The 17,487-nt window shown below is 40.2% G+C and overlaps 1 protein-coding gene across 1 annotated transcript in view; it reads left to right on the top strand.

The window, feature by feature from the left end:
* Positions 1-431: 431 nt before the first annotated feature.
* CA10 (carbonic anhydrase 10) overlaps positions 432-17,487 on the top strand; it is a 600,481-nt gene continuing 583,425 nt past the window's right edge. Inside the window, exon 1 of the mRNA XM_029212322.1 lies at positions 432-1,447. Coding sequence (XP_029068155.1) covers positions 1,387-1,447 — 61 coding nt within the window. The 5' untranslated portion in view covers positions 432-1,386. The remainder of the gene's footprint in view (positions 1,448-17,487) is intronic.

Genomic DNA, 17,487 nt, shown 5'->3' with positions numbered 1-17,487 from the left:
CCACAGCAGAGGGAGAGCGCAGCACAGCACTCCCAAGATGAGTCAGCCCGGGTCTCCCGCGCCTAACCGGCTGGCGCAAAGTTCTTTTTAAGGAGAAGAAAAACTCCGCAGATCCTAGGTGGTGACAAAAGAAGCCCGGGCGGGGCGGAGTGAGGAGCTGGAGCCCGGCGCTGGGGCCGAGGCGGCTACCGCGGGGGCCCGAAGCTCCGACGCCCAGCTCTTTCCTTCTCCTTTTGGCCACGTTAAGCCTCACCTCCCCACCCTGCCTCCCCCCCGGGCACCTGGCGGCCGGGTTGACATTTGGACTCCCAGCGGCAGCAAGGACGCTCACCTGGCCGAGCCCCGCTCCCTCCTCCTCCACCCCTCCCCCACCTGCCCTCCACCTCCCCTCAGAATCGGGAGGCGTCCGGATCCGTAGGCGAGGAAATAACGACCCCTGCAGTTGTATTGCGGAAAATCGCGGCGGCGGCGGCGGCGGCGCTAGTCGCGGACGATGGAAGCGAGGCAACTGGAGGTTCCGGGGAGCCCAGGAAAATAGCAGAGGAACAGAAAGCGTGCACGCGACGCGGGGAGCCCGTAGGCTCCTGATGCTCCCGAGTACCTGGCTCCCCACGGTTCCCGTTCCGAGCCCTGGACGTGTCTCCCGAGCCGGGCTCCGAGGCGGCAGGCTGCGTGCGGACTTGGGCAGCCGGGAGGGTCGGCGGAGGCAGCTGGCGGCCAGCAGTTGCGGGCAATAATCCCTGCCTCTCTTTCTGTCTCTCTGTATGCTGTGTCTGCTCCTCCCCCCGGCCCCCGGAAGCAGGAGGAGAACGGCCCCGGAGCGGAGCAGCCACCCTCTGACCGTGCCCTGGTGAGGCGGGCGGACTTCGAGGGCAACTCGTCGCGAACTGCCTGGGCTTAGCCAGCAAGCTGCGAGCTGCCAGGGGCCCGGAACTGCGCGGCAAGGCCCGGCGGGGGGCTATCGTCTATGACTTCTTGGGGCGCCAGGAGGATCGGGGTCTCGTTTTTGCAGGAAGAGCCCCGCGCTGGTGGCTTCAGGTGGCTGCCGCCGCCGCTGCTAGTGCTGTTTCCGCCGCTTGTGCAAGGAGTAGAGACCGGCGAGCAGGGAGACTTCCCGGGCAGCGAGGCATCGGACATGTGTCAGCACATCTGGGGCACACATCCGTCAAGCCCGAGGGGAGATTTGCTGGAACAATTCAAACTGCGATATTGATCTTGGGGGTCCCTGGCTGGCAGTCGGGTGGGAGTGCGAGTGTGCGCTCCCTAGGAATTGTGTGCGTGTGTGCATGTGTGTGTGTGTGTGCGCGCGCGCGCGCGCCCTGTGGGGATTCCCCCCTTCCCCCCTGTTTTCCCGTCGAGTGATGCACTTGGAATGAGAATCAGAGGATGGAAATAGTCTGGGAGGTGCTTTTTCTTCTTCAAGCCAATTTCATCGTCTGCATATCAGGTATGGGACGCGCTGGAGTCACAGGCGGGTTCGGGTTATGTTGTGGTCTTTGGAATGTATGAGATTTTATTGTATGTAGACAATCAAGTAGCCTCTCGGGGTGGGACGGGAGATGGGTGGTGGCAGAGACCCTTTCAGTTCTGCGGATTTGCTGCCTTCAGAATTGAACACCTTCTAAACCCAAGGGGGTGTGTGTGCGTGCGTGCGTGCGTGTGTGTGTGTGTGTGTGTGTGTGTTGGAGGTAGCATCTGCATGGAGTCCTGGAACATAGTAGGGGTGGAGGGATGAGAAAGAAGAGGCAGATGGGTGTTGATTTTCAACTGCTTTCCTGGTTGAGAACTCTGGCGAGGAAATCTGAGCCTTGGCAAACCCCACCACCATCCCTGGCTTTCAAAGTTCCCAAACTCTGGTGGTTCCTGGTTGAAAAAATGGACGCAGAGCCCTGCCCTGATATCTAGGCACTTTCAGGAGACTGCAGGATGATGCGGACACTGGAGAGTACCAGCAGAGATCAGAGGGATGGAGAGGTACTCCATGCCTTCCCCAAACACATTAGGACCACCCCAAATAAAAGCAAAGCCTATCCAAGACAACATAATATCATGGATACCACTTTAGATGATGAGCTTTCCTAATTCCCAGTGGCAAGGATGTACTTACTGGCTCAGACTTACTGACCTCAGGCTACTTGTGCCAGTCTGTGGTTTTAGGAGCTAGTGGGAAGCAAGGGCATTGAGATGAATGAAGTAGAGCTTTTGCCTGCCTCTGAGTGTGTGTGTGTGTGTGTGTGTTGGGAAGGATTTTGATTTCCAAGCAATGTTCTTGTTGGTGCAGGGAGTTGGGAGTGTGGAGTGGAGATGTAAGAAAATGTCCCAGGATAAGCAGTATTCCCCAGTTCGGTTCAGTGCCTCCTCCCATTGACAGTGTCTACACTATTTCCCTCCACACTTGTCATTTAAGCAACCAGGGTAAGGCCCATTTGCAGTACTCCCCTCTGCCTGCATTCCCTCTGCAGAATTGGGGACTCAGCCAACTTCCCATGAAGTCAGCAGAAGAGGAGATCAGGAATCTTGCCCCTGTGAGCAGGCATATTTGAGCAGCACTGGGGTGGAGGGACACATTTTCTGCATCTCCCTTCAGCTCCACTAATCCCCACCCTTTAAGCCAGACCAGATTCTGGATATTAAAAACCCTTGTCTGCCCTTATCTGTTTGGGGCTGTTTGGGACTTGGCCCAAACTGTTTGGGGCTTGGCCACCCTAGTAATAAATTTGCCTCTATAATACTTTAGAGATATGTTGTGTACCTAGAAGACAATAAAAAGTGCCCTGGGGTCACTCCAAATCCTCTACTCTTTACCCATCCTACATCTAGGAGGAAGAATTCCCAGATGACTTGTAAAGGTTTATATCAGTCATATGTCCAGGGATAGACTGGGTGGTATCTCACAAGGCCACATTTTACATCTTTCTCTTCTACGTGCCTCTTTCAAACTCTCTCTCTTTTCTCCATGTTATTTCACTGGTTATAAAATAATCTTTTCCTACCTCTTTCCAGCATCATAAATACTTTCAAATCAGACAAACCAGCTGAGTCCCTTTAAAATTTACAAAAGGTGAGCATTAACTAAAGCTCTGGACCTCCCCATCCTTTGTCCCCAACCCCACTCTTCATTTGGTCAGGCCAGCACAAAGGGGAACCAGCTGAGAATGGGCCTGTTCTTAGCCTCCAAAAAAGGCATTAGTGGGATATTCTTCACAGCTATACTTGATTTGGTGTATCAGCAACTAAATTGTATAAATAGAAGCATTAGGAGAGGGTTATTTCCGACCCAGGAGAGTTGCTATGTGGCCTTTCACATGTATGTACTAAATAATCATCATTGCTATGTAATGAGAAGATAAAAGTATAAGGAAAATTGCTAGCTATTAGCTAAATATGGAAAACTAGGTTAGCGTTCCAAATACCTAGTTAGGATCAGCATTAATTTACACTTTATGAAGACTTTTAGGCAGAGATGCAACATTATGGACTGTATATTTACACATTCATAAACTTAACTTTAAAAGGCCATTCTTTCTCCAAAGCCAAGGTGGCTTCCTCCCTCTATAAGAAGAACTGCTCATTCAGTGATGTCCATGTATGTCACAATTCTGATTAGTAATATAGTTATGACTCACATTTGTCACAGTTTGGGGGACTTTGTTTTCCCATCTGGCAGCCTTAAGAGGTATAGGTATGCAATACACTAAGGTTAAATAATTGTGGCTCAGGGAGTGGTTAGTGGGCCTATCATTTCTGTTTGCATGATTTGCAGTTTTAATTTAATCATGAATGAGCTTTACCAAAAGGAATGTAAGCCTGTATTCATAGAAGCTGCTAAATCTTAAAAAGAAAAGCACCTCTCTACCATCTTGGGATCAATTGCCCTGCCTAGTAAATGGGTACTAATTGTTAGTGAGTTACCAGGCATCTATAATTGATGCATTTGTAGGGTTGATTTCATTACTGAGGAATACCAGACTAGAAAAGGCCAGCAAAAGTCTGCAGTGTAAACATTCTGCAGAAGGAAAATTTTGGAAGTAAACTTGGCCTATAGAAGGTATATTGACTGAATATCAGTTGGCTTTCAGGAACACTCTGGAACTTTGTAACAGTGTTTTGTTAACCAAAGGTTCCTACCCTCATCCTACCCCACCCCCCAAATTAAAAGTACACCCAAAGGAGTTTTCTCCCTGGGTCTATGTGGCTATATTGCTTAAAATACAGACACCTGGGCTTGTATGTTTGATGGCTCTGCATTAATCATTTGATTGTGATGAAGCTGAGGAAATGGGACCAGGGGTCTGCTAGCTAGCTTAGCCAGGCTTGGCTAGCTGCTGGGGAAGTAGCATGTGTGCCTTCCATTTGAGAGAATTTGGCTACTTAAGGACAGCACAGCTAGTCTGAAGAGGGAATGCCATGATCTGGGGGTTCTTGGGGCTCTACGTTCGACTCATATTTAATTTTACTGAAAATGTAAGGCAGCCAAGATCTGTGGAGATGACAGGCAGGGAGGGAGGGAAAGACAGGGAGGGAGGGAGGGAGAGAGAGGGAGAGAGAGAGAGAGAGAGAGAAAACCAGGATGATATTTCCCTGTGCTAGCAAGAGCACATTCCCTTCTTACAAAAGCAGCACATGTCAGCGAGAATGAATACTTAGCAGCACCAGGAGAGAATTTCTTGGTCCAAAGAGAGCTGTGTGATTTAATTTACACTGCACATCCTACTTCCCTATACTTTATTTCCCTTTACTTCCTTGTTAGTTTATTCATAATAATAACAGCAATAGTAATAAGAATTATGTGGTACTTTCACATGTATTACACAATATTGCACACATTTTAACTCATCTAGTCTCAGAATTTGTAGGGTGATTTTATAAATGAGGCAACCAAAGGCCACAGAGGTTCATCTTGGAGGATTCACACCCAGTTCTGAGTCAAAATTCAGTGTATCATTTATGCTTTGTTACAAGATTTCTTTTAAATGTTTTTATTAAGTATTCTTTTATTTTGATGTTTCCAATTGAAAAAGTAAATTGTGTTAAATGGATGTAAATCTTAGAGAGCTTGGAAGTGGAAGTTTAGGGTGATTGCAGCCTGGAGCTAGAATTAAGATGGTGTTTGAGTTGTACATGACTGTCATTCAAATGGTTAACACTGTTACTCATTTGCCCCCAGTGCCTTATGATCAGCAATACCTGTAAGAAATGAATGTTTCATACATTCTCTCCCAATCTGAAAATTAAAATGGTTTCACATTAATGGTTTACATTTAGAAATGGGATAATAGTACATACCTCACATTTGTTATATAGATCAAATTAGATAATATGGTCAATGATTTTCACTTAGCACAGTGTCTCAGGCAGAGTAAGCTTGCAATAGTATATTTTTTTCCTACAAACCTGGCATTGCAGGGTTTGTGAGGAATAGAATAGAACCTTTACCTTCCTCCCTTACAACTTTTGTTTTTTTAAAAGCAAAAAAACATCATTAACTAGTGCATTTTATAACATTGAGTACAAATCCTACTTTCAGTGAAGTCTTGGCTTAACAACTTTGAAATGTTTCTTAATTTTCTTTCTCTTATAAATGAGACTGGTAACATTAGGCTTTGGGGCATAGTCATGAGTGTAACCCACTTTATCCCTGTGAGCCCATTATGGAGGTGAGGCTTGGAAAGTTAAATAAATCACTGGGAACAAAGTAATGCTTATTCCCAGGGGAGCAACAGTTTTCTTCTTTCTTCTTGTAAATTATTACTCAGTATAGACTCAACTTTCAGGTGCTTCCAAAATGGCAAACTGCATATGCTGTCAATATGATTTGAAATAGAAAGTTCCATTAAATATAAAAAAGAGCTCCACCCCAGTAAAGAATCTGATGATCTTATTGGCAATACGGTTTGTTTAAACCTAGTTTCCCATGTGATGTCACATAGACTCTTCATTGACAGATACCACAGATAACAGATATCATAGATGGGACTCTCCTGGCAGTGAGACGAGAGGCTTCCTGAGTAATACACTATGGGGGGAGGGAGGGAAGAATTGTCAATGTTGAGAAACATTTTCTTGGGTGGGGAGGGGGGGTTTGATTGCCACCCTAGGCCATCATACTTAACATCCCACCTTTTCACCTTAATTAAGCATTACATATTTGGGCCTGAGGTTTAGGCCAGGAACACATCCAGGTACCATAAATGTGTACAGTAGTAGGCCATTGTGTAAAGAATATGGGAGTTTGAAGACCCACCCTGCAATCAAACTCTGCCTTAATTACCTGTGTGATTTTGGGCAATTCTCTTAGCCTCTTAGACTCTCAGTTTCCTCATCTGTGAAATGAAAAGTTATATCTTCTTTGCCTATTTCAAAGAATTGTTGAGGGAAACATCAGAGAGTGATCCTGAATGTTCTTTGTGTTATACAAATGTAAAGTTATCTGTGTCTTTACTATATTATGGAATGATCCATGCATAAGATATAGCTTTAAAATAAAAGTTGAGATACATACACATAATGTAGAGTGATATTAAATACTACAAATAATACTTAATGGTGTAGATATAGTTGTGAAAGCAAAGTTGTAATGCACAAAATGTATCATGATATAAAACAGTACGAATAATGCCAAATTGTTTGATAAAGTACATAAATTCTATGTAAGAGAGAAGTCCAGACATGAAGGAAAAGGAGGATATTAGATGTTAGAGGTTTGGATAGAAGAGTTGGAGGGGACCACATCATCAGAAGGAGAGGGAAAGGAATGAGTAAGATGTACAGTGAAGACTCTCGCAATTGGAAAAAAAGATTCACTTTAGGAGATACTGGAAAGTTGGGAGGAGCCCACTTAGAGAGCTGTTGAATTGAGAGAATATGGAGTGTCCTAATATATTTAATTTCTTGGTGATTTTTATTTTTTCTTATTATGGATCTTTACATGGATTCAGTGGATTGAGCTTGGTTAAAATTTGTTTGAAATTCTAACATTTCTTTAGATTTTAAATTTGTGCTGCGTGTCTCCAACTACTGCTCTCAAATCTCTCAAATCTGTTTGAGATTGTAGTTGAGTTTTGGGGAAACTTCAGCTTTCTCAACTGTAAAATGGGGATGGTACTTATTTCCCAAGATTGTTGATCCTACAGGATAATTGTAAGGAGCAAAACACTATTTGTAAATGCCTAGCATCGTATCTGGAATACAGTAATCACTGACCAAATTACACATATGATATAAGAGTAAGCGTGGGCTTTGGAACCAAACTAGGTCTAAATGTGAATACTACCTTTAGCATTCACTCTCTGTGTGATCTTAGGTAAGTTCTTTACATTCTCTGAGTCTCTGTAAAATCTGTAAAATGAGGATTGGAGAAAATGTACATAAGATCCTGTCAAAGTGCTTGACGTGTGGTAGTCTCTCAGTGAATTGGAGCTGTTCCCATAAAATTATTATCATCAATAACAATACTTATTTTGACACTTTGGACCTGTTTTTATAAATTACAATTAATTTTTCAGTCATTTCTTTGTGTTCAACAAAACAGTATTGCCAGTTAACTGCGTGCCAAGCATAGGAATTACAAAAATTAACAAACAACACTTGGTCTTTAGTATTTATAACATGGTATGCATGTTATGTGATAGAGTTGTGTTCAGAGTGCTTCATATATATATATATATATATATATATATATATATTTTTTTTTTTTTTTTTTTTTTTTTTTTCTTTCTTTCGGTACGCGGGCCTCTCACTGTTGTGGCCTCTCCTGTTGCGGAGCACAGGCTCCGGATGCGCAGGCTCAGCTGTCATGGCTAACGGACCCAGCCGCTCCGCGGCATGTGGGATCTTCCCAGACCGGGGCATGAACCCACTGCACCACCAGGGAAGCCCTGCTTTTCATATTTTTAATTATTTTTTAAAATTATTTATATATTTAATTATTTTATATTTTAAATTTGTTTAATTATAAAGAAAGAGAGTTAATTCTGTTGTTAGAAGTTGGAAGATGCAATTGGGGAAGGGGTAGGGTTTATGGAGGAGAAAACAGTTGAACTAGGGTTGGAAGGATACATGAGACTTCAAAAGAAGAGGAAAAAAGAAAAACATACCATGAGGCAAGCATAGTATGTTCTTATACAAGAAGTGATGAAAAAAACACACAGAAGTATCAGGAGTATGGTGAAATGAGCATATAAAATAGATGGGTTAGATTAAGTGACTGGATATAGGCTAGAAGAATAACGGGGCCAATTTAAAGGGGTTTGCAAGCTAAGGTAAGAATTTTAGATGGTATCTTTTAGTTATGAGGAGCAAAGGTAGAGATAAAGAAAATGACAATCAGGTTTGTGTGCAATTTAATGATACTTTTATACTTTTATTGCAATAAGCAATAACTTAGAAACCCAACACTTCTTGTCAATCTTTATTCTTGCTCACAAAACCTGTTTAAAAAAATACTGGCCTAATAGATTAATTAGGCCATTATGGGACATTCTGAGGGACACACTTAAAAGAAAAAATCAGAGTTGTCCTATCTCTTATGCACCTCCTATACCCTAATCTTTAAGATTTAGTATTTTCATAATACACAAATGCAAATGTCTCCAATTTTGTACTTGAATAATAATAATAGTGTCTTTAGCATTAGATAAAGACTAAGAGAAATGAATCATCCATACATGAGTTTGTGTTGTGAAGATTGTGTGCCAAGTAACAGATGTGCTATTTGACATGAAACCAATGGTTAAAGCATTGCAAACCATTTTACATCAGCTTTACCTTATTATACTCTGTACAACTCTTATTTCCAATAGACTGCATGTTCACTTGGGAGAGTATACTCGTGGTCCACTAAATTGTATACCCATTTCACCCTTTCAATTGTCCAGTTAATATAAAGTATGTATAGAGACCTAAAATGAAATGGCTTCCTTTGTTTACTTAATTATTCAAAATTTATTGAGGGTGCTCTATATTTAAGGTACTGGGGATCCAACAGGAATGAGTAAGACCACTGACCTTTCCCTCCAAGAATTCATAACCTTCTAGCAGGACACTGATTTTAAAAATATTAGTAGTTATAGCAGACTGTGATAAGTACTGTAGTGAAAAGAGATACAGCAGTATGTGAATAGGACAGAGAAGGGGCACCTGACTCATTGTGGAGGTGGAAGTGCTAGAAGAAGGAGAGTAAATAGTGTCAGAGGCTGTTTGGGGTGAGTCTTAAAGAAAGCTAAAGAGTTGGCTTGGAAGATTTTTGCTGATTGACCAGGAGTGTGATAGGGGAGGGATGATCATAGGAAACAGCATTTGTAAAGACAGGGCAATCAGATAGGACATAATGAATTCAGGGGAAGGTGAAGAGGTAAGTATGGCAACAACTAGAGGGAGGAGTGTAAAGGATGAGGCCGAGATAGAATAGCATATAAGAAATATGATGCTAATAACAGTAATACCTTACATATAATAGTAGTAAAAATTACCCTTGTGCCTCTCTGTGCAAGGAGGGCATATTTTAAGGCTCAGGGGGATAGGTCTAGTTTATACTTTTATCTTCTTTAGGAGCAGACCAGTCAGGGTTAAAGCTTTTGGCTTTAGTCCAGCTATGCTCCATTTGGCCCAGAACACTAGTTATTTTCCAGTATCGTCTCTAGTTCCATGTAGGTTCCCAGAAGCTTTTGTGATAACTCAGATTTAGACTACAGAATTTACCTCCTTACTTAGTTTGTATTTCTACCCTAGGAAAAAGAGCCAAGATGCTATTGGTTGACCCTAGATTTTGAAATATGGCAACTATCATTTTATTGCCTTTGGTAATTGAATCTTTCCTGCAACTTTCTGCCGTTTTCATCTTGTGTAATCTTAAACAAAACTTTAAAGGATTTATAACATGTAAGGGTGGGGTGGGTGCTGTGAATGCTAATGAATGGTCTGGGATTGCCTTTATAACACAGCCATAATTGCTTTTATTAGCAAGATTGGACTGGTAATGGGGTAGCCAGTGTTTGGGTTTGAGTTCATTTGCATTAAGGTGCCATCAGGATGGAAGTGGAAAGATCTTCAGTGGTTGTGGAGGAGACAGTCTACAAATGCCTTTTCCTCCTGATCCAGGAGAGGTGGGACCTTTTTCACAGTAAATGGAGAATTAATCTTTAACTTTGTCCCGTACTTAATGCCCATAGGCCGAAGGCGCTGGCAGTAGGAAATGAAGCCTGTGACTTTCAGGTGAATTTACCAGAGCCAAGTCCTGCTGTCCTCACAACACATTTGGCAGCAATGCCACAGTTGGAATAAACATATTTACTGGAGGATATGAGTCAACATATTCCTCTTCTGCTGCTCCCTCTTCCTGCCATACACACAAGTTACCTTTCACCTTTAAGGAAAACAATTTTGATGGCAGCACTTATTGAGTGAGTAGGAACCATTCCTCTTCCATGATTTTGGAATAATATAAATACCTCGTAGGATTCTTGAAAAGGACAGATATTGGTACATGTCTATGGAAGGGTTCTCTCCCACTCTGAAGGGGTTTAATGGGTTGGTTCATTAATTTCACAAATGCTAATAAATGCCTCCTATCAGTGAGGTGCTGGGCCAGACAGAAGTTAAAATATAGTAAGCTAAACAGCCTTGCCTTTGTAGAATGTATATTTAGTGATACACAATTTTTTTTCCCATTGCTCAAACTAGAGCCTGGCGTTTTAGTAGATACTCAATAATGAGTGAGTGAGTTGATATATAAATGAATAATAAGGATTGATTTAGAATGGCTTTTCTTCCTTCACAGGAGACTGGGAAACAAGATTCAGATCTTGTATGGAGGTTAAGAGGGAGGGAAAATAAAGAAGACTTCTCTGTTAGCTGCCCTCTTGCTTCTACTGCACGCAGTCAGAACTGAAACTTTCCCAGGGAACAACTTATTGGATAGCTTTGTATTTCCTTCTCAGACTCAACCCTTATCTGCATTTGACAAACCAGCCTTAGTCAGGGCACTTCACCATTGTTTAAAATGTATTTCTGCTCCTTTGTGTTCTGAGATACCATCCTGTGAGACTTGAATTAGGGCGATTAAGGATCCATGGATGCATTGTTCTTTTTTCATTCCATCTCTGTTCCTATTAAAGGAAATTGCTAAGGATATGGTTGTTTTCTCACTGGGTTCCAGCTTGGGAGAAGCCAGCACTTGAGAAAGCTCACTGTTCTTTAGTTAGCAATGAACTAGAGTGCCTTAGGGGAAAAGCCTACCCACCCTTTAGTCTTGAGGCAGAGCAATACAGGAAACTGTTTTCTAAGGTGTTTTTAGTCTTGTGTCAGAAAACTTTACACGCCCCCCCCCAACCTTGCCCAGCCTTTAGAAACAGAACTGTGGCACCCAACAGTCTTTACCATGGGGCGGGGGGGGGGGGGGGGGGGCGGAGGCGGGTATTTCCAAGAGCCTAGAAATTGAAAGAACATAGTTTATTTGCTGTTCTTGGCTGTACATTCTGCCTATAATCTCCTAGTTGATCTTTATAACTGTGAGGAAATGGTCAGTTAGGTGGTTTGTTGTTTGTTTGCTTGTTAATTTTAGAAAAAAATAAGAGGAGGTTATAGAAAAAAGCCTCCTACTGTTAATCTTGCAGTAGATGTATGGAAATTATTCTGATAGTTAGAAAGTGAGGCATCTACGTATAATAAATGTTTGTTGTATGGCCTGGGTGTAAATAGAAATATGTCACTGGCTGGCTGTCTTGCAGTACACAGTAATGATACCAGCTCTAAGTCACTCACATCTTGTTGAATGAAATATAATGTAGTGAAGTCATCATTTTTTGTTATCTCTAACAGGTTCCACCCCTGTTTTTCCACTGTTATGAAGACGTTCTTTGTGGCCTTTTAGTTTGTGTCTTTGAAGTTCTGTGTTGTAGTGACTAAATGAGAGTCCTATGCAATTAAAATAGTGTGTGAGTTGGTGCAGCCTTTTTTTTTTCTTTTTTTTTGGTTCCTCTTGCTTTTAGAATTGCTGAAATTAGAGCCTGACTGAGCCAGGTAAAGTTTTATAATGTTCCATATCTAAAGGTAAAATGTGTCAAATTAAAAATGAGAGTTTTATTTGTGCATTTGCTGTTTAGTTTAATTGTGTGTTCAATTGAAATGCTCCTCTTTGATCAGTACTCCTTAAAAGCAAGGGACTGTATATGCAAGTGTTACAAACATGCATGATACTAGAAGTCATTGAGATAATTTTAATGCTAAATATAATAGAAGAATAGTATCAAAGAAAATTTAGGAAAACAAACTGATTCTTCATAGATTAAATTTTCATTTCCCAAAGTTTGCAATTATAACTTTTTTCCCTTAAAGCTTTGTACTTAAAAAAACTTTTACATTATATCTTAAGTATTCCCCCATGTTGCTTCCTAGTTGTATTAGTTTAGGAAATCCAGGACTTTGTGACTGGTAAACCCCACAGTCTCAGTAACATAACACAGTAGAAGCTTACTTCCTGCTCACATTAATTGTCTAATTGGTGTCAGTTTGTGTGTGCGTGTGTGTGTGTGTGTGTGTGTGTGTGTGTGAGAGAGAGAGAGAGAGAATAGGGGCTTGGTGAGGGGGAAGGGATAAAAGAGAAGGAATCCTGTCTGTGTAGTGACTTGGGAGTCTCAAGGCTGATAGTCTCTGCTATCTTCAAGACATGGCTTCCAATGTTGTTCTGGACATCAACATTAACAGCTGGAAAAAAAGTGAGGAGGACAATCATGGGAGAGGTGTTTATGGGCCTAACAGGACAACTGTACCTCACTTCTGGTCAATCACATGGCAACATCTTATTGCAAAAGAGGTTGAGAATTGCAGGCTAGTCACAAGACTAGCCTTAGCCCAGGAACAAAGGGAACATGGTCTAGTGAACAATTGGCTAGTATTTGCCACATTAACATTTATGATTTTCTTTGTAATAGTTTCATAATATTTTATTCATCTAAAATAGCATTATTTATATTTCTTTTTTTCCCTGTTTTGGAGCATCTATGTTATTTCTAGATTTGTCATTTTGGTCATATGTTTTTATGTCTATAGATATTTATTTCTATTGAATTATTTCTTTAAAATAATCCCAGTATTGTGATTACTGGGTAAAACAGTGTGAAGTTCTTTATGTTTTTACCATATTATATCCATAAGTAATATATAACCTGTGTATAAGTCGCCAGGAATATACTTGAATTCCTGGAGGAAGTAAACAAGTATGTAGAACAGTTATTAAGCTTTCAAAGATCTGTTTAAAAATACCCAAATTCAACTGAGTAAATCTTAAAGATACTATTGGTGTTTATTCAACAGTTCATACATTGAGCAGCATCCCATCTAGCAGATAGAAAGGAGCTCCAAAGAGCTGTACAAATTGGAAGATTTTATAGGCAGAAGAGGGTGGGACAGGAAAGTTACTAGCAAAGACTTGATTGTTTCAGACAAGGCCACCTTCCTTTGGGGGACAGTAGGAATCTACCTAGCATATTACCTCATTAGTGCTGACCAGGAAATTCCAGAGTGACTGGTTAAGATTATATTCCTGAAAAAGGCTGAAACTGCAGTTAGGTTAGGTATTAAGTCTTGATTTGGTGACATGGGCCTTGGCATAGATGACTCCATTTTGGGCCTGTTGTCTCTTTTTTGACAGATCCTTTCAATAGTGGTCCACTCCCAGAAAGTATTAAGCAAAAACCAAATAGCCATGGCATTCAAGATGTTATTTTTGCTTAATGAGTCAGATCAGTGACAGGAAACCATGGTTAAGGACAAGCAAATAGCTTTCTTAAGTTCAGAAATTTGAGCCTACTTAAGTATTCTTCCTAGAGCATATTTTCATAAATTATAGGGAAGAATGGCTCAGGTGGTTTGCAGAAAAGATTACTGGGATGGAAGTTAGAACATGTTGTGGTTAGTACTTGTTTTGCCACTGTATTGTGTTGTGAAGGATGTAGTTTTACTGGTCTGAATCCCAGTTTTCTCCTTTTAAACAGGGATATTGGACTGGTTAATTTCTAGGTCCCTTTCCAACTTGGAAATTTTATAGTGTTATGAAACTTGTAAGAAAATTATCAAAGTTTACTGTTGATGCTAAACTTTTCCAGTTTTTGAAATGTCAAGGCAGCAAGATTAAATTAGAGGAAGAACTTTGGAGGTTGTGAGTGAGCAGAAAAGTGGGAAGTGGCTCTTGAGATGGGCAAGTGTAAGGATAAGACATAATGAAAGACCAACCCAAACCATATTTGTGGAATTCTGACCTTGTAGCTCTCTAGTAAGACCCTGAGAAAGAGTCCAGGGGCCATCATTGACTACTCCATAAAAGCATTTACTGAAAACCTTGCCGGGGGCGTCTTTATATTAAAGTCTTAGAATTTTATCTTAACTCTGCTGTTACTTGTTGTGTGAGGTTAAGAAGTTACTTAAAATGTTTAATCCTTAGTGTTCTCTTTTGAAAACTGGAGGAATAGCATCTATTTTTGGGGTTAAGGGAGACTGAAATTTAAAAATGCAGCATAGTGCTTGGCATATGTACTTAATAAATGGTGGGTTTTGTATTGTTATAGCTGAAGCTAAAAGAGCAAAAGACATGTTGGGAAATATTAGGAAGGAATTTGGCAATATCATTTAAAACATGAGAATTAAATGAGCCAGTTCATGTGAATGTGTTTAGCACAATGCCTGCACATAACACATAATCAGTTAAGGTTGGTTGAATCTGATTCACTAGGGGAAGGAAGCTGGGATGTTTGGAGAATATTTTAGAGATTATAAGAAAGAAGACCATCACGTCTTTGTCATAAAAATGATCTTCAGAGATAACCTACTGAGTCTGGCCCACAGTTTTCTTTAATATTAAAAAAATTAATGACATATTTTAATTTTATAACTAGGGTTTAGACTTACCAAGGCCTCTAATACACTGTATGGTCTCATGTGACCCAGTAAATACTCAACCCTCACAGTGATGGCATAATCAAAATCTTGATTCAGGAATGTGCCCGTAGTTTTTCTTGCTTGATACGTTAGTAAATATTGGCTTATTGGCCAGAGCAATAAAGATATGAGGTATTATGATCCAGTCCATTTATGAGAAAATATATAATATTTACATGTTTTAAAACTGTCACTTGTTCGTTTTTACTAGAATCTGGTTGCTCTTTTTTCTTTTCATTATTTAGTTTTGCCAGCTTTCTCAAGCACTAATTTACACACATGGTAACCTTAAGCATGTTTTTTCAATAAATTTTCAACATGAGAAGATAGTTTTGATTTATGTTTCACATTCAATTAAGAGAATGATTTTTAAAATGATAATTAAATGCTAGGCCATTTGTGGGATTGCAACGTGGTTCCTTTTCAAATATATCTGTTCTGAGAATTTCAGCAAAAGGCAAAAAGAAAAACAAGAAATAGGACAGATGACAAGTGCTGTATTGATGTTAAGTAAAAACAAGCAAACTGTGACCTACATCAGCCGGTCTCTAGGGAGCTGGCTTTGGAGCTTTTTTGAGTGTTTGGGTATTTTGTGGGATTTTTTTCTCCAATCACTTTGGTAGAGGCTGGATTACAATTGAGAGTGCAGAGATTAATGGCCTGTTTTGACTAATCCACTAAGCCCCTACTCTTATATCTCTTAAATTGATTGAATTTAGAGAAACCAAAGATAGGCCCATACCAGCTACCCTGATATTAGATCCCAGTGAATTAATGAGTCTTAATAGCTCTAAGTACATGTAACCAAGAATCATGGCACCTTCATGGAATGTAGTCACTTTTTTGCATTAGGAAATTATTTTATTAGTTGCTTAGTAGGGTAGTTCCCAAGGTGTTGTTTCATAATCTTTTTTTTTAAGAAAACATTTTCACATGATTACATTTGGAATTATAACAACAATACATTCAATTTTAATTAATTTAGAGAATAAGAGAAAAAGAAACAGATCACCTGTAATCACATAACTTTAATGCAACTGTTGTTCACAGGTTGTTCCCCTCTAGGTTTTATTTATAAGCATTTTTACTTATTTAAAATTATATTCCACTATTATGCTTGAGCAAAAAGTCATGTGAGATAAATATATGGTTTGTGTGCCATAAAGCAAGGCCCACCTAAAATGTAGACAAAAAATAATGTGAAAATAATTATATATAGAGATGGATAGATATGGCATTGATTTTAAAAAATCACAATTTTATGTTAAATTAGTGAACTCAGACTGGATGAAATTTGAACAGAATTTAAATTTCTAAATCTTTTTTTTTACATCTTTATTGGCGTATAATTGCTTTACAATGGTGTGCTGTTTCTGCTTTATAACAAAGTGAATCAGTTATACATATACATATGTTCCCATATCTCTTCCCTCTTGCGTCTCCCTCCTTCCCACCCTCCCAATCCCACCCCTCCAGGCGGTCACAAAGCATGGAGCTGATCTCCCTGTGCTATGCAGCTGCTTCCCACTAGCTATCTACCTTATGTTTGGTAGTGTATATATGTCCATGCCTCTCTCTCACTTTGTCACAGCTTACCCTTCCCCCTCCCCACATCCTCAAGTCCGTTCTCTAGTAGGACTGTGTCTTTATTCCTATCTTACCCCTAGGTTCTTCATGACATTTTTTTTTTCTTAAATTTCATATAAATGTGTTAGCATATGGTATTTGGCTTTGTCTTTCTGACTTACTTCACTCGGTGTGACAGACTCTAGGTGTATCCACCTCATTACAAATAGCTCAATTTCGTTTCTTTTTATGGCTGAGTAATATTCCATGGTATATATGTGCCACATCTTCTTTATCCATTCATCCAATGATGGACACTTAGGTTGTCTCCATCTCTGGGCTATTGTAAATAGAGCTGCAATGAACATTTTGGTACATGACTCTTTTTGAATTATGGTTTTCTCAGGGTATATGCCCATTAGTGGGATTGCTGGGTCATATGGTAGTTCTATTCGTAGTTTTTTAAGGAACCTCCATACTGTTCTCCATAGTGGCTGTACCAATTCACCTTCCCACCAGCAGTGCAAGAGTGTTCCCTTTTCTCCACACCCTCTCCAGCATTATTGTTTCTAGATTTTTTGATGATGGTCATTCTGACTGGTGTGAGATGATATCTCACTGTAGTTTTGATTTGCATTTCTCTAATGATTAATGCTGTTGAGCATTCTTTCATGTGTTTGTTGGCAGTCTGTATATCTTCTTTGGAGAAATGTCTGTTTAGGTCTTCTGCCCATTTTTGGATTGGGCTGTTTGTTTTTTTGTTATTGAGCTGCATGAGCTGCTTATAAATTTTGGAGATTAATCCTTTGTCAGTTGCTTCATTTGCAAATATTTTCTCCCATTCTGAGGGTTGTCTTTTGGTCTTGTTTATGGTTTCCTTTGCTGTGCAAAAGCTTTGAAGTTTCATTAGGTCCCATTGTTTATTTTTGTTTTTATTTCCATTTCTCTAAGAGGTGGGTCAAAAAGGATCGTGTTGTGATTTATGTCATA

Source organism: Monodon monoceros, unplaced genomic scaffold (assembly GCF_005190385.1).
Source record: "Monodon monoceros isolate NGI ecotype Baffin Bay Population unplaced genomic scaffold, NGI_Narwhal_1 Super_Scaffold_9, whole genome shotgun sequence".
In the NCBI taxonomy this organism is placed as follows: Eukaryota; Metazoa; Chordata; class Mammalia; order Artiodactyla; family Monodontidae; genus Monodon; species Monodon monoceros.
This window is presented reverse-complemented; position numbering and strand designations above follow the sequence as displayed.